Source organism: Protomyctophum parallelum (assembly GCF_964188405.1).
Source record: "Protomyctophum parallelum genome assembly, chromosome: 2".
In the NCBI taxonomy this organism is placed as follows: Eukaryota; Metazoa; Chordata; class Actinopteri; order Myctophiformes; family Myctophidae; genus Protomyctophum; species Protomyctophum parallelum.
Genome location: NC_139699.1, coordinates 17,491,427 through 17,510,252, shown reverse-complemented (window position 1 = coordinate 17,510,252; position 18,826 = coordinate 17,491,427). Strand labels below are relative to the sequence as shown.

At 42.2% G+C, this 18,826-nt stretch overlaps 1 protein-coding gene across 1 annotated transcript in view; it reads right to left on the bottom strand.

The window, feature by feature from the left end:
• The window catches only part of galnt18b (UDP-N-acetyl-alpha-D-galactosamine:polypeptide N-acetylgalactosaminyltransferase 18b), a 122,473-nt gene that overhangs the window by 14,007 nt on the left and 89,640 nt on the right, over window positions 1–18,826 (bottom strand). The window contains exons 7-8 of the mRNA XM_083759937.1: window positions 7,229–7,414; window positions 4,591–4,728 (exon numbers count right to left, since the gene is read on the bottom strand). Of these exons, the coding sequence (XP_083616063.1) occupies window positions 4,591–4,728; window positions 7,229–7,414 (324 nt within the window). The remainder of the gene's footprint in view (window positions 1–4,590; window positions 4,729–7,228; window positions 7,415–18,826) is intronic.

Genomic DNA, 18,826 nt, shown 5'->3' with positions numbered 1-18,826 from the left:
GAAATAATTTTAATAAGGCTGACCCATTTTCTCATCGCAACAACCGTTTCTAGATTTATAGGAGGAAACCAGGCTTAACCCATTTTGTGCGGGAACCCCTTTTGGTGTTAGCATTATGTTATGCTTCAGCTATTGAAAAAATAGCAGATCTACAAGCTCATAGCGCGCCACCGAGTGGCGCGCTACGAGCTTGTAGGTCTGCTATTTTTGAAAAATCGAAGAGCGACTGACATAGAAACATAGCTTTTTCAGAAAACTGTCAGGATGTAGAAGACATTTTTAGAATCTGATCTCAGGTCAAAATGGCATAAAATGAGGAGAGCAGAGCAGTGCAGTGAGGCTGAGCCGAGGTCTGCACATGTGTGGCAGATTGTAAACTGTACAGGCACATTGTGTATATACTGTACACATGCAGGCACATTGTAGACATAACATAGTTGGGGAATAACAAGAAACAGCACATTTTATTATTATGATGTGTCCTGTTTTTGTGAAACAAAAGCTTCTCTCTTCAGCCTGCTGTATCTTTTGTAACCTATTTAGTTACACATCCCCTTTGAGATGGGACTGTATATACAGTAAGTCTTATCAGACATAGTGCTGACAAACAATACTATATACAATACTATATATACACACAAAGCAATTTCAAGAACAATGTGTACAGTTAGTACATTATCTTGCACAACCTCCTTGCATAAATTTTGCATTTTTAGATTGACATTGCACCTAGGGCAGAACTGCTATAATTCATAATTAAATTTGTACTGTCTTATTTAACCTATGTATCCTTTTGCTGCCTGAATGTACAGTATGTAAATCTCATTAATCCATTATTTCTCCACATATTTTTTTATATTTCTCCGCATATCTTTCTTTTCGGCTTCAATATATATACAGTTTCCTGTACTTTAGCCTGTACTATGTTGTGCATGTCGTCGGCCCCCCACCCTGGGCAAGACCTTAACTGAAAAGACTATCAGCGGAAGTTGCAGGATTTTAGCGGAAGTGTCGCCCAAGGAAATTACGTTGATGCTTTACAAATCAGTTTACATTCTCCGCGAGTGAAACAAGTGTTGTGATTGGTCGGGAAATATCGTATCGGGGGGAAATACATCCGGAGGATACGTCCGCCGATAGCTTCTCTGCCTTACGTTGTGACCAGGCTTTTCTTTATGCTTCTCTGCCTTACGTTGTGACCAGGCTTTACTTTATGCTTCTCTGCCTTACGTTGTGACCAGGCTTTACTTTATGCTTCTCTGTCTTACGTTGTGACCAGGCTTTACTTTATGCTTCTCTGCCTTACGTTGTGACCAGGCTTTACTTTATGCTTCTCTGCCTTACGTTGTGACCAGGCTTTACTTTATGCTTCTCTGCCTTACGTTGTGACCAGGCTTAACTTTATGCTTCTCTGCCTTACGTTGTGACCAGGCTTTACTTTATGCTTCTCTGTCTTACGTTGTGACCAGGCTTTACTTTATGCTTCTCTGCCTTACGTTGTGACCAGGCTTTTCTTTATGCTTCTCTGCCTTACGTTGTGACCAGGCTTTACTTTATGCTTCTTTGCCTTACGTTGTGACCAAGCTTTACTTTATGCTTCTCTGCCTTACGTTGTGACCAGGCTTTACTTTATGCTTCTCTGCCTTACGTTGTGACCAGGGCCAGGCTTTACTTTATGCTTCTCTGCCTTACGTTGTGACCAGGCTTTACTTTATGCTTCTCTGCCTTACGTTGTGACCAGGCTTTACTTTATGCTTCTCTGTCTTACGTTGTGACCAGGCTTTACTTTATGCTTCTCTGCCTTACGTTGTGACCAGGCTTTTCTTTATGCTTCTCTGCCTTACGTTGTGACCAGGCTTTACTTTATGCTTCTTTGCCTTACGTTGTGACCAAGCTTTACTTTATGCTTCTCTGCCTTACGTTGTGACCAGGCTTTACTTTATGCTTCTCTGCCTTACGTTGTGACCAGGGCCAGGCTTTACTTTATGCTTTTCTGCCTTACGTTGTGACCAGGCTTTACTTTATGCTTCTCTGCCTTACGTTGTGACCAGGCTTTACTTTATGCTTCTCTGCCTTACGTTGTGACCAGGCTTTACTTTATGCTTCTCTGCCTTACGTTGTGACCAGGCTTTACTTTATGCTTCTCTGCCTTACGTTGTGACCAGGCTTTACTTTATGCTTCTCTGCCTTACGTTGTGACCAGGCTTTACTTTATGCTTCTCTGCCTTACATTGTGACCAGGCTTAACTTTATGCTTCTCTGTCTTACGTTGTGACCAGGCTTTTCTTTATGCTTCTCTGTCTTACGTTGTGACCAGGCTTTACTTTATGCTTCTCTGTCTTACGTTGTGACCAGGCTTTACTTTATGCTTCTCTGTCTTACGTTGTGACCAGGCTTTACTTTATGCTTCTCTGTCTTACGTTGTGACCAGGCTTTACTTTATGCTTCTCTGCCTTACGTTGTGACCAGGCTTTACTTTATGCTTCTCTGCCTTACGTTGTGACCAGGCTTTACTTTATGCTTCTCTGTCTTACGTTGTGACCAGGCTTTACTTTATGCTTCTCTGTCTTACGTTGTGACCAGGCTTTACTTTATGCTTCTCTGTCTTACGTTGTGACCAGGCTTTACTTTATGCTTCTCTGTCTTACGTTGTGACCAGGCTTTACTTTATGCTTCTCTGCCTTACGTTGTGACCAGGCTTTTCTTTATGCTTCTCTGCCTTACGTTGTGACCAGGCTTTTCTTTATGCTTCTCTGCCTTACGTTGTGACCAGGCTTTTCTTTATGCTTCTCTGCCTTACGTTGTGACCAGGCTTTACTTTATGCTTCTCTGCCTTACGTTGTGACCAGGCTTTTCTTTATGCTTCTCTGCCTTACGTTGTGACCAGGCTTTACTTTATGCTTCTCTGCCATACGTTGTGACCAGGCTTTACTTTATGCTTCTCTGCCTTACGTTGTGACCAGGCTTTTCTTTTCGCAGATAAGTAAGCCTGGGACCGAGGCTCCAGGGAAAGTGCAATTCTAAATTGAAACACCCTATGGTCACTCAGCCACACTAGGTTTTACACTTTATTAATGCGTAATTTATTACTTAGTCCTACTAGTAATAACTTCTCATATTATAATGTTTATTATCTGTTATACTTAGTATACCTACTTGTATAAAAGTTTGTAATATAGGCGGATTGTTTTTATTTTGTATTCATAGTCACATTTTTGTTTCATTTTGCAACAAGGGCAGATTTATGTATAACCAGTGGCAAGTGTTCTGTTTGCTACCAGAGTCACAGCTGCAATCTTTCTTGTTTTGATGTTTTCATATTTTGTCAAACAATAGCATGCCAGCACTGGAGAATCTTACAGAGAGAGGGAACAGATTGAATAGAGCCCCAAATGCCCATGGAGAGCATCCTATCTGAAATGTTCCTAACAATAAAATCAAATAGGAGAAACACAGTGATTTAGACATGGTTTGGCCCTTCTCTGCCTGTCGTTGAGATGAATTATCCACTTATAAGTTATATATACTTCAGCATACGATGAATAGCAAATGCAGACTATCTATACACGCTTACAACGAGTCAAATCACAATGTGTTGTGAGCTTGTAGATCTGCTACTTTCACTATTATTGAAAATATTTGACATGATGACATGCCCAAAACATGATTAATGGAGAAGGGTCAGCTCATGACTAGACCTGTCACAATTATGCCATCATCACCTAATCATAATTATCCTATGTTAAAACCGGCTACTGGGAGGGCCGGCAGGCAGGAGGGCCAGCCAGAGCAACGTTTCTCTGCTGGCTGCTAGTTGTCGCCTCTCTAATGACCAAGGCGCAGTTGGAGGAAACACATCGACTCACTGGCCTTGGAACGTCTCAGAAAGCCAAACACAAATGTATTTTTTGTTTCAATGCCAAAAAATACAATTAAATTGCAATTATTTCATAAGATCTCCTGATTGTGACAGCCATACTTACGACTCCATATGCAATGGTGTCCTTGTACATCCTCATCTCAGGGTAGATGTTCACCAGTAGGCATGTAACGATATATCGTATATCGCGATATATCGATATTATATCCCGACGATATGTATCGATTTATTAAAAATATAAATCGATTTTTAAAAAACATGAAAAGGGGGGGGGGGGCGGGGGGGGGGGGGGGGGGCTAGTGTGTGATAAGAAATATCAGCTGTAATCATATTCCATCATATTCACATGATTTTGGAGAGAAATGAGACAGTAGAGGCCTGGAGAGGGGAGCTGTATATGTGTCTGTGACTGTGCCCAGGTGAACGGTCGTTATTGATGCTCATTAATACATCAAGGAAGGCAATTATCTTTGCAATGTAGTTAAATAAAAATTGTGGAAAAAGCTTTGGGGGGGGGAAGATAAATCATAAAAATTAAAATAAATTGGTCATTTGTCTGGAAAATCATTGTGTTGAAAATATCGTGAAAAATCGTATCGTGAACCTCATATTGTGATACGTATCGTGAGTTGAGTGTATCGTTACATGCCTACCAGGTACCACATATATATATATATATATATACAGTATACCATATATACTGTACTTACTACTCCATATGCTATGGTGTCCGTGTACATCCTCATCTCAGGGTAGATGTTGACCAGGTACCAGCGGAACGTCTTACAGTGCAACCTCTTCCTCAGGGCCTTCCGGTCAGACACATCCCCGATATCTATCCCCGTGTCCTGCACACACACACGCACGCACGCACGCACGCACACGCACGCACGCACGCACACACACACACACACACACACACACACACACACACACACACACACACACACACACACACACACACACACACACACACACACACACACACACACACACACACACACACACACACACACACACACACACACGCACACACGCACACAGCACAGCACATCACAGAAAGCAGATTAACTGTGGTTTGTGGATAAAGGAATCCGATAAGCCACAACAAGCGTTCCATGTGATAGCACAACAAGCCATCGAAGAATACTGTGCAACCATTTACAGGCGTCTTACGCATTGTGTATTCTTGCACCGTGCACATACGTAGCTAACCGTTAAAAAGCTTTTTTCCCTGCCCTGACTTTACCACCATCTGTCGCTGTAGCTCTCAGCTCGTCACACAGCCAACAGTGGGGCGCCGGAGTCGCCTTCTGTTGCGGTCTGACCTTTAACGTGTTTAGTTGCATTCATTCGGAAATTATTTTAATTGCTGCTTTGCTCTTGCAAATTAATAATAAATGGGACTGGAAGATTTGACCTGATAGGTCCGTTGTGTCAAAGTCAAAGTCAAGTCACCTTTAGGTGACAAATTTAGAGGAACTTCAGTACTATTAACCCATTCTGACCTGAGATGAATTCCTGTGACTAAAGCTGGAGTGCAATCCTATGCGTTTTGAGTACAACGAATGCCATATATTGACAACATTATTGTATTTACTGTATGTACAGTTACAGTATGTGTTCATCCATTCATACAATAGCAAGGATTTGCATATTGACAAATATTACGTAGAACAAACCAAGGAACAGTAATGCTTTGCCAAATGCAATATTTAACGTGAGATTAGTTACTCTTGTTTATTTTTACAGGTGCAAACTAATCCATCATCTCTCATATACCCATATGCCCAGATTACAGTAGCATAATAACATGTTTATCGTTCTTGCTGTAATAATTGAATCTCAGTCTATAAACACGGCGTGTAACAATAATATAATTCAGTTGCGTAATCAAACAATGCAATACATTAATACTCGTTGGTATTGAAGCTACAGTATCATTGTAGTTACTGTGATTGTGATTTAATCCATTTTTGGCGGGAACCCCTTTTGGTGTTAGCATTATGTTATGCTTTAGCTATTGAAAAATAGCAGACCTACAAGCTCGTAGCGTGCCACCGAGTGGCGCGCTACGAGCTTGTAGGTCTGCTATTTTTGAAAAACCGAAGAACGACTGACATAGAAACATAGCTTTTTCAGAAAACTGTCAGGATGTAGAAGAGGATTTAGAATCTGATCTCAGGTCAGAATGGGTTAAGGTATGTCTGCCTTTTATTTTTCAACTTTTACTGATCTTGTATTTAAGGTTTGTTTGTCTTGTTCTCTGTTGTCCTTTTTCTTTGGGGTGAGAATTCAATGTGTTTACTCTTTTATGTCATACTTGTGGGGTTTATTTAAGAGAAGCTGTTAATGTTAATTATTATTTTTCAAACTCTTAGTACTTCAATAATGCTTCTGTGAAAAAAACCAATAAACAAAATTATATAAAAAAAAAGAATGGGTTAACCCATTCTGAATGGGTACCCATTTTGGTGTTAGCATCATGTTATGCTTTAGCTATTTAAAAATAGCAGATCTACAAGCTCATAGCGCGCCACCGAGTGGCGCGCTACGAGCTTGTAGGTCTGCTATTTTTTGAAAAATCGAAGAACGACTGACATTTTTTAGAATCTGATCTCAGGTCAGAATGGGTTAATCAGACCAGTGTGTGTCCAGTGGAAACCTTGTATGAATCTGATCTCAGGTCAGAATGGGTTAAGGTAGTTATTTCACCGAACCCCTCACGAGCCCCACCATATTACAGCAAGAGTGAATGTTATTCTTTTTATCATAAACTTATGAGCTGCACAGTAACTACTCTCATAAAGCTGATGCAACAACTTCATAAAAGTTGAATTGGCCTTTTAACATTCCACAAAGCAGTAAATTATACTTATATATGGCTACTTATTATTTATGAAGCAAATTAAGCTAAAATAATACATTTCTGATTGAATGGAGGACACCTGGTTGCTGTTAATCCTGCCAACAACCAAATTAGATGCATAATATATGCAAAGCAATGTGGGTAATTTGAATAGAACACGCTGTATCTGTTCTGAGAGCAGGGTCAGATACAGTACATTTTCACTTTTCAGTTTCATGTACCGTTGATAGGTCAAATAGAGACATGGGGCTCCATTTTCTTTCGATTTTTCTAAATACACTGTTTTTTTGGGATTTAGCAGTGGGGAAGGGGTGTTCCACCACTACATTTGGTATTTTGGTTACCTGTCTAAATCCCTAAAACACCTCCGTTACCCGTAAATGGAGCCCCAAAGGCTCAAATGCCAAAGAAATAATGGACCTTGATATGAAAAGGGTTGAAAAGCTCTGTCCTAATGTAAAGGCTACACCAGTACTCACCTCCAGGGGGAGGTTCCAGGCCATGTAAACATGGCTTTTGAACTCATCCATCCAGACTTCGGCGACTCTCAGGGCATTCCGCCGCACGTGAGAAGTCAGGTCTTCTGTGTAAGGTTTATGGGCACGCTCTATATGAGCGATCCTGGCACAGGGCAGGACCTCAACACTGCCTCCGCACTGCCACACCTAGCATTTCAAATAGAGATAAACAACGTACGAACATCAAGGTTGGTTAAGGGTATAAACTAGATAAAGTGCCCCTCGGGGCACAGGTCTCCTCCATGACAGGTCATATCAGACAGATCCGTGTTGAACACATGACTGTAGAGATAGTGTGTAACAATTTGCGGGATTTTTGGACAGAATCTGGAGGAGTAATATTAAAAAATGTGTTTTTCAAAAATCGGCATCCTGGCTATAACAGGCCGTTCTGGAAATTCTGGGGTAGAGGTTCATCGTTGGCATCCAGGGAGTGTGTGTGCATCGACCGTGTTAGAGGTTAGTTGTTGACAGACGGACGGACGGACACACTCTCACACACACACACACACACACACACACACACACCCACACACATTCACGGATGGAGTGCAAAACATACTCTCTCCCAAATGCCTTTGGCCTGGTGGAGACAAACATAAATAGACAACACAACTACAACCACGTCTGAAAACATTTCACATTCTACTTTTTTTAATACTGCTCAGAAACTTGGGGAGTTCACATAAACTTTCAATAGCAATGCTTTAATCAACTTTATTTCAGCTCAATTTGTCATCATTTCTTTGGAGAGGTGCGGGCCGCTCCCAAGAACAGCCTTGTGTGTATGTCTGTGTGTCTATTTGAGCACGGAATGTCTGTTTGTACCACGACCTATTGTTGACCCATGCAGATGCACACTGAGCAGTCAGCTAATGTGTCAATCAAACACGCACGCACGCACGCACACACGCACGCACGCACGCACGCACGCACGCACGCACGCACACACGCACGCACGCACGCACGCACGCACAGGGACTGGGAAAGAAAAAATGCGCGGAAGAACTTGGTATCCGACTGCGCGCGTTGTGGCGATGAGATGGGCTCGTTCGGAAATGCTGCACCGGAGCACACTCGCCTATTAGTTTGCATTGCACTACAGTGCACTCAGTGCGATATTTCCGAACGCGCCCGTTGTTGTGTGTGTGTGTGGCTGGCTGGCCAATCACAGCTGTGTTTTGCTGCATGGGGGATCGCCATGTGAGCAGGCTATAGCCAATAAGGGCCCTGTGTTGTGTGTGGAGAATTGTGTAGGTTAGTGTGTGTGGTGTAGCCGAACTGGGTGGTGAGAACATGAGGGCGATGTAACACAGCAATCGGTGACCCCTACATTAAGCTGTGTCGCTCCCAACATGCAGTGCGGGGGCTAGCTGTGTGTTTTGGGGTAAATGGTCGTGTCCATGGAAGTCAGCAGCAGTGATGCTAAACAGCAATGCGAGCTAATGTGACGCGCAGGTTTTCATTCGTTAAGAGATTCCTCCCCTATCAACTGAATCACCTCATTGGTCCTGCTCCAATCAGATCAGTTGAGCTGATTGACAGAGTCCCTTTAAAATAACTCATCCTTCCTTGTTTCACTAATGCTCTCTGTTCAGGTTACCACCACCTCCCCGACACCACCTCCCTGACACCACCCTTTCTGTTCAGGTTACCACCACCTCCCTGACACCACCCAAGCTCCACCCAAGCTGCAGCCGTGCCACCCTCAGGTTTCATTTGATTAGCTGATTTGACCGCCCAATCCAACCCTTTGATGCTGAGGGCCAAGCAGGGAGGCATTGGGTCCCATTTTACAGTCTTTGGTATGACCCGGCCGGGGATCGAACCCCGACCTCCCAGTTTCAGGGCAGACACTCTAACCACAAGGCCACTGTCTGGTTAGCCTGGCTTCTTGGCCAGACTCATATCACACTGTCGCCTTAAGGCAATTTTCTTTTTGCCACCGGCATGTTCGCGTCTGGCCACTGCAAGGCCAACATACTGTATGATGTCTGCAGGCCAGCAGAACAAATCAATACAACACTATTGAATAATACACCCTTGCTTTTGAAGGTCCTGGTTGAGCCAATTGGATATGGAAAATTAAGAGCTACCACACTTCAGTCAGACAACTCAAGAAGGATGTAATATATATATTTATTGAATATAGATGAGCGATGCAGTATATTTATTATGGTTTGGCGATGTATTGGATCTGCTTTTTAGGTACTCAGATCAAGCGCATCAGTCCCGACCATAGGGACTCTGAATCCCCCCGTACCTACAGTAAACAGTAGATCCAAAACGACAGGTGGTAGCTGGGGTGGAGGTGGGTGAGCAGCAGGTGGTAGCTGGGGTGGAGGTGGGTGAGCAGCAGGTGGTAGCTGGGGTGGAGGTGGGTGAGCAGCAGGTGGTAGCTGGGGTGGAGGTGGGTGAGCAGCAGGTTTGTATACAGCGGCACGCTGAAACAGCAGCAGCAAGCAAGCAGAGGAATGCAAACCTCCAGTTAAAGTAGCCGGTATGAAGATGGAGTGAGTGTGTGATTGGCTGAGTGAATCATGTGAATGAGAGCGTGATGCTGAGGCGGCCCAATTAACGGCCGGCAGTAACTGCACTGAGGTTCCCTGACTGAACTTGCTCTGTGCATGTCTACGACAGGCACACATTTTATTCACCAATCACCTGACAGGCTAATACATCTTTTTTTGTCCTCATTTGTTCATTTGTTGTATCTAACCATTCATTGGCAAGCAGGTATAAGCCCTACTGATGGGAGAACCATGGCTTGGAGAACACATGCATTCATCACAACACACGTCAACGCAGCAAGCTGGCGCTGGTGATATAATGAAATGGAATGTGTTTTTTTATGGGCCACATAAGGCTCCTTGATGAGAGATGTTTGAATATCTGAATATCATTGGCAGTCCAGGAGCATTCCTTCATCTCATCAGCATAACCAACTGTGAATGGAGCTTCTTTTTTTCCTTTTCTGCAGGATTCCACACAATTCCCATCTGAGCATCGGTGGGATAAACTGCAATCAGGCACTCAAAGTAGATATCCACTAACAGGCAAAAGCCTGTTAGTGGATATAAATCTAAAATGTTAAGACAAGAGAGGAAACAATATATATATTATGCAGTGAAAGAAACTGATAACTTAATACCGTTGTCACAAGTTCAGTATATTGCTAGTTGAAATCCCTTCCAGGCTCAGCGCACACATCTGTGCATGTGAACTTGTGTTTTGAACTCAACATGCCAGGTGAATTCCTTGCTTGTGTGCAGGAGGTTTACACTAGAAGTGATTTAAAATTCAAAATATCCAGCAAAACAGAGGTGTTTTTGATGTAATGAGGATACGACTGGATACACTTGGGATTATACTATGGGAGCTGTGTTGGAATTCATAAGCAGATGTTTCAATACTAAAGGTTCTACTATGGGAGCTGTGTTGGAATTCATAAGCAGATGTTTCAATACTAAAGGTTCTACTATGGGAGCTGTGTTGGAATTCATAAGCAGATGTTTCAATACTAAAGGTTCTACTATGGGAGCTGTGTTGGAATTCATAAGCAGATGTTTCAATACTAAAGGTTCTACTATGGGAGCTGTGTTGGAATTCATAAGCAGATGTTTCAATACTAAAGGTTCTACTATGGGAGCTGTGTTGGAATTCATAAGCAGATGTTTCAATACTAAAGGTTCTACTATGGGAGCTGTGTTGGAATTCATAAGCAGATGTTTCAATACTAAAGGTTCTACTATGGGAGCTGTGTTGGAATTCATAAGCAGATGTTTCAATACTAAAGGTTCTACTATGGGAGCTGTGTTGGAATTCATAAGCAGATGTTTCAATACTAAAGGTTCTACTATGGGAGCTGTGTTGGAATTCATAAGCAGATGTTTCAATACTAAAGGTTCTACTATGGGAGCTGTGTTGGAATTCATAAGCAGATGTTTCAATACTAAAGGTTCTACTATGGGAGCTGTGTTGGAATTCATAAGCAGATGTTTCAATACTAAAGGTTCTACTATGGGAGCTGTGTTGGAATTCATAAGCAGATGTTTCAATACTAAAGGTTCTACTATGGGAGCTGTGTTGGAATTCATAAGCAGATGTTTCAATACTAAAGGTTCTACTATGGGAGCTGTGTTGGAATTCATAAGCAGATGTTTCAATACTAAAGGTTCTACTATGGGAGCTGTGTTGGAATTCATAAGCAGATGTTTCAATACTAAAGGTTCTACTATGGGAGCTGTGTTGGAATTCATAAGCAGATGTTTCAATACTAAAGGTTCTACTATGGGAGCTGTGTTGGAATTCATAAGCAGATGTTTCAATACTAAAGGTTCTACTATGGGAGCTGTGTTGGAATTCATAAGCAGATGTTTCAATACTAAAGGTTCTACTATGGGAGCTGTGTTGGAATTCATAAGCAGATGTTTCAATACTAAAGGTTCTACTATGGGAGCTGTGTTGGAATTCATAAGCAGATGTTTCAATACTAAAGGTTCTACTATGGGAGCTGTGTTGGAATTCATAAGCAGATGTTTCAATACTAAAGGTTATACTATGGGAGCTGTGTTGGAATTCATAAGCAGATGTTTCAATACTAAAGGTTCTACTATGGGAGCTGTGTTGGAATTCATAAGCAGATGTTTCAATACTAAAGGTTATACTATGGGAGCTGTGTTGGAATTCATAAGCAGATGTTTCAATACTAAAGGTTCTACTATGGGAGCTGTGTTGGAATTCATAAGCAGATGTTTCAATACTAAAGGTTATACTATGGGAGCTGTGTTGGAATTCATAAGCAGATGTTTCAATACTAAAGGTTCTACTATGGGAGCTGTGTTGGAATTCATAAGCAGATGTTTCAATACTAAAGGTTCTACTATGGGAGCTGTGTTGGAATTCATAAAATTGTAATAGTACATTTTACTTTACACCGCTGCTGACACTAAATGTGAGGTTTCAGATAAGGGATGTGAGCTATCAGTGGTGCGGTAATGACTGTCTCAAGAGACAAACCATTTTAATGTCACGGCACTGTAAAATCCCAAGTCATACTTAACCCTGAGAGTGTACAAATGGACCTGGAAGGGTCCAATTTCTAACACTCAGGAGTTTACTGTGTACTGTACTGTACTGTACTGTACTGTATCCAAAGTGCCACTGCAAGGATTAGTGCCTGTAAGGGCCCATGGAAAGTCACATAATGAGGTCTTTAATAAATCCTGGACAGCAAAGGAAAAGAAAACAAACAAATATACGCGCGCGCGCACACACACACACACACACACACACACACACACACACACACACTCGCGCACACGCACACGCACACAATATATGATATATACCTTTGATTTTTTTATGTCCCCATTGTGTATTAATTAGAGTTGGAAAAACCAGACCTATCCAACATCTACAGGGGGTAAAGAGCACTGTCTCATGTGGGCTCAAGCACTGCTGTATGTAAAGGTCATTATTACACACCTGGGGCGTTTTTTTTTTTTTTTTTTTTTAATTCACACCAAAATATATTTCTTTCAAAATGTTGTTTGTGCCACGAGTGCAGCATGCAAATATTATGCAAGGATAAAGTGACATTTACCACAAATAAAGGCAACTTTATGATGATGCATAAACTATATGAGTAGTTTTGATGCAAAATACTTAAAATAATTTTCATATTTTATATTGTTTGCATTGTTGTAGTTGGGTTGAATTGGCACTAGAAATGGACGTAATTGTTTTGAATCTCAGATATAACAATGACAACATTGTTGTAAAATATACATAAAGGAACAACCTATATTAATAAACAGCATTCTTGTGAGTCACTGATTTACTGGAAATTCTTGCTATATTCTGGTGCTTCTGTGAATCAAAACTTTTCTGCTGTCATCTTTGTGCACTTGCTCTAGAGTCTAGAATATCTTCTAGCCTCCAGTGCATCCTTTCCTGTCTTCCCATTGGCCAACTGGTTTAGAAATCTCATTATTTCACAATGCATTCATTCCAAATCTCCATGGTATTTTCCAATGATAAACCAATCACATCAAAGCACTGAACTTTTGGTGAGGCAACACACAGTCAATACTATTCTTCTTCCACTGCTGCCCAGAGCACAGATTTAACCTATTCTGACCTGAGATCACATCTAAAAATGTCTTCTACATCCTGACAGTTTTCTGAAAAAGCTATGTTTCTATGTCAGTCGTTCTTCGATAAAAAAAAAAAAGCAAACCTACAAGCTCATAGCGCGCCACTCGGTGGCGCGCTATGAGCTTGTAGATCTGCTATTTTTCAATAGCTAACGCACAATATAATGCTAACACCAAAAGGGGTTTCCGCACAAAATGGGTTAAGGCTGAGCTGGCATCTGGCATTTAGAGCATAATGCACTTGATCTCTGCCAAGGAAACGAGAATACCTGTCCTTCCTATCCCATGTGCCGAAACTCTGTGCCAATTACTGAGAATCCTAAATTAACTCATAGTGGAGGTCAGGTACTGTAGCGTATGATTTCATAGGCATAATATCTAATGCCTCTGCCACAAAAATGTAATTGGTCAACACAAAGCTTCCTTACAAAACTCACAGCAATGTAAGCGTGGCACACAGCTATTTGTGTCCTTTATCATTAAAAGTGTTATGTGACTTTTTGTGTGGAAAAACTAACACAAAACTAACCTTCAATTGTACATTTACAGAAAACATGGATAGATTTCACCTTTCTCATAAAGAATAGTAGCTTCAAATCAAAGTCTTACTACAGATCTATTTCAAACAACTATAACACATGAAATAGACAAAAACTAGGCAAATGGGACACTAAACCTGCGGGACACTGTTTACTTTTTAGGAGAAGATAATTAAAATGCAGCAGAGCAAAGGCGTGCATTTGACATTAGCATAATGGAAGAGGCAGGACACCCCGCTGAGGTCAAAAGAATGGAAATGGAGCATCACGAGGAGTTCATGCTGCACGCTTACCAGCTGGGATTACAGAAATGTGTTATACATGATTGTGAGAGGGAGGATGACTGATTTAAGCGGTCACACCTGGCCTGAGTCAAACTAGAACTGGACTCAGAGCTGGCTGTACTGTAAACCTGTGTAAACTAATACTGTGATGCTTTCAAATTGTTATTCCCTTGACTTGGAGGAATAAAGCGACAAACTTAAGGAAGCTGCCTTGTCTTGTGTCCTTCCTTGCCCGAGGTAGTGACGAGTCGGTCACAATGATATTTAACACTTTTTGTGTGTGTGTGTTTGTGTGTGTGTGTGTGTGTGTGTGTGTGTGTGTGTGTGTGTGTGTGTGTGTGCGTGCATGCGTGCGTGCGTGCGGAAATAGCTGATCTAGCGGTAAATCAGCCAGTCAAACTAAGTGTAATGTCTCTCCTACTATTCCCCAGTGCTAGTCAGGGTGGGAGGTCCCCAGTTCAGGGTGGGAGGTCCCCAGTTCAGGGTGGGAGGTCCCCAGTTCAGGGTGGGAGGTCCCCAGTTCAGATATGATTATTTTTTTTGGGGGGGGGGGGGGGGGGGGTCACAGCCTGAAAACCTTTGGCCAATTGGTCGTTGGGTAAATAAAGTATGGTTGGTTGGTTTGAGGCTACTGGTTCCATGGGTAAATAAAGTATGGTTGGTTGGTTTGAGGCTACTGGTTCCATGGGTAAATAAAGCATGGTTGGTTGGTCTGAGGCTACTGGTTCCATGGGTAAATAAAGCATGGTTGGTTGGTTTGAGGCTACTGGTTCCATGGGGGACTAAACATGGTTGGTTGGTTTGAGGCTACTGGTTCCATGGGGGACTAAACATGGTTGGTTGGTTTGAGGCTACTGGTTCCATGGGGGACTAAACATGGTTGGTTGGTTTGAGGCTACTGGTTCCATGGGGGACTAAACAAAGAAAACAGTGGTAATTGCAGGTGTTCATAACAATGAAACAGTGACTCTGACTAGGCAAAACCTTTTACATATAGGAGACTAATTCCAAATGACATACACGGTAGTTCCATCACACACTGTGTATTGGCATAATGTCTCAATTAATCATTGATTCCACTTTCAAAAAAAGTATTGAACTTAGCAGAGCTCTGCCAGAGATGGGCTACCATCCTTGATAGATATACATATAATATGATTGGATAGGAAGAAACATGGATCCATTATTTATGTCAGAACAGAGACTTTGTTTCAAAAGACAAATACGGATTATCCCATCAATGCAATGGAAGATGAAACGACGTAGTTAATCTACTACTCTTTTAAGTGGAGCTCTTGCAAGTGCTTTTATGGGATGAAACAAAAATAAAGAAATAATAATAATAATAAATATAGCTGCAAGCAGCGATAAGGCGGGACCAAGAAAGACGACAATGCGCAATGAGAACAATATGCACAAATAAGACTCACAGGCTGAGTTGTCGGTACCCGGATTTGAACACACAACCTTGTGGTCCAAGGGCAAGAGCTCTACTGGCTGAGATACACGGAGACAATCAGTTGCCACATTGTAAACAGTAAAATCATTCAGTGTTATGTGTGTCCTGGTTTATGGGATCATTGTCCATTACTAGTGTGTTTGCTGTTCAGGTCTCATTTAAAAAAAAAAGTTATAGCGCCACCCTTTGGCCTATTGCAGTAAGACTGGTTTCAGTGCTATTTGGCATGACCCTCTACCATACTGTAAAGTGTCATAATCAAATGATGCTGCATGTATATGTATTAGGGGCAGAATAATAATTTATTTTCATTTGCTCATAAAAACTTATAAACAAAAAATATATACTACAATTTTTTGTCCGTATAGGTTCAAAGTTCACGTTTTTTATGTATTTTGATCAAAGATCCTGGGAGGAGATACATTTAACTGTTTTTCATATAATTCAAAATGGCGGGTGATCTAAAGGTCAGAGGTCAAAAGTCAGAACACGAAAGTCAGTTGTTTGGCATGAGGAGACACATATGTGTATCAAAGTGTCATTGCCAACGGTCAAACGGTTCATGAGATATGCACGCTCAAAGTTTGCATTTTCAATTGAGTGCTATAGCGCCACCCTTTGGCCAATGGTCATGGGCTTCGGATAGTCACCGTTTGGCATGGGTCTCTACCATGTTGCCACGTTTCGCGAAAACCGACTGCACGGTTCAGCCAGAACAGCTATTTTTGGCGTAAGGAGGAGAAGGAGAAGAAGAACAAGGAGAAGAAGAAAAAACACAAAAACAATAAGTGACCAAAGTCACTTTGTGACTTCTTGGTCCCTTAACTAGAAAATAATGTTCCTGAAGAAACAGTGTGTGTTCGAGTATCCCATACTGTTGAGTAGCCCTCCCTCTGTCTTCCTATTGGTGGACCCACATGTCATCACAGTGGGTGGACTATTCTTTAATAAGAATAAAGAGTGGCAATTGACCCACATGACGTCACAGCCCAGCAGTGGGTTAACTACAGTATAGTGAGCTCGCTACTTGAGCCCACAATAAAACAAAACAAACACAAAGCCAAAACACTTTTTAATTTTGGTGAAAGGATCATTAAAATGCACCACGACAAGGGACTGCATTGAAATTAGCATCATGCCAGGAGCCTTTCGCATTCGCTTTCATGATGGAAGCAATCATTAGAACAGACAGCTTTGTGTCCTCTCATATCTATATGATGACCATGACTGCTGACTCACCATGACAGCAAAAATAAATAAGAGAAACTAAGTGAAGCACTCAAACTGGCCTGGGGAGCCCTTGTTGAAGCTGGGGACCATCAGAAACAGGCTTGTTGTAGGGGAGAGGACTTTATTTTGGGTGAGTGACCCCTCCCGAAAGAAAGTGGTCTCACCAAAGCTGGCCCATGTACTGTGCTGGTTAAGTTGTCTGATGTGGTCTACACGGTGCAGCTGGTAGGTAGGGGGCCATAAGGTGGTCATACATCAGGACCAGCTTGGCACCAAATCCTCGCCAGCAGACAAGAGGACCAGGTGGAGGCAGAGAGCCCCTCCACACCAGACGTCTCTTCCCCCAGAGATAGCAAAGCCTCTAATTATGGGGAACAAGGATTTGTCTCCAAACTGAGTTCGTGCTGCATGGGGTACAAGGGGTTACTGCAGAGAAATACCCATCGATGTGCTGGGGTACAAGGGGTTAATGCAGAGAAATACCCATCGATGTGCTGGGGTACAAGGGGTTACTGCAGAGAAATACCCATCGATGTGCTGGGGTACAAGGGGTTACTGCAGAGAAATACCCATCGATGTGCTGGGGTACAAGGGGTTACTGCAGAGAAATATCCATCGATATCAAAAAATTTGATGCCTCATTGGCCGCTGCAGTTTGTTGAAGGAGGGGCGGAAGAATTTACACTGGGGAAGGAAGTACGCCGGAAGTGTGGAAGCCATGTTACAGTACGTCACACTGCCACTCAAGTGATTACTGGCCAATCACAGCGCATCTTTTCCGGGACTTATCAGACCCGAACCAGAGTAATCTAGTAAGAGAGTGTCGACACGCTTTGATCTCACCGCAAAGCGGGCGCCTATGGGCTATAGTTCCAAACATTGGAACTATCCCATTGAGATAGAATGAGCACTTCCGCATTCCATTGTTATACAATGGGAGTCAACGTTAGTGTCGCCACTCTCTTACTAGATTACTCTGACCCGAACATGCGCTCTGTGACGCACGCTCATGCTTCCGCGGTGCTTCCACGAGTTTTGCCCTCCCTTGAACACATACGCTCCAGAGCCGTCTACCTTTATCTGTCTATGGTAATACCCCTCTGGTGGGGGCTGTATTTATCTGTCTATGGTAATACCCCTCTGGTGGGGGCTGTATTTATCTGTCTATGGTAATACCCCTCTGGTGGGGGCTGTATTTATCTGTCTATGGTAATACCCCTCTGGTGGGGGCTGTATTTATCTGTCTATGGTAATACCCCTCTGGTGGGGGCTGTATTTATCTGTCTATGGTAATACCCCTCTGGTGGGGGCTGTATTTATCTGTCTATGGTAATACCCCTCTGGTGGGGGCTGTGTGTAGCTTCCCCGACTGTTAGTGGCTGAGGGGAAACTTCCCAGCATGCCTCAGGGCGCATCTAATTATTTTCCATTATTATTGTGTTATGGACATATTGTTTGCCATGGGAATTGGGAATGCGTTGGGGGTTTTTATATGCTGTTTGCGATTGCGGTTTAATAATTTATTTATTATTATTATTTATGTGCGTATTTGAGGGAAACCATGAGCGATGGGTTAGTCAAGTGGGCCACCCCCTCCCCTTTCTGTTACCAGAGTTGAGCTTGGGAGAGACACAGTTCATGGTAGTGTTATAAATATAAATAAGACAGATTCCTGTCACAAAACATTACAGTTCTTGACATTACAGACCGTTGATTACAGCAGCAAATCTATCTGACACATTTTATCTGAAACAGAGACAGGTGAATGATTTATTTGTGTGATGGCATAGCGAATGGTAGTAGAATTAAGAGCCATGTACCATCCACAACAACGGCTGTATTTCATAGTTACAGTATAGTTATAGTTACATGTTATATGGACTAATGGA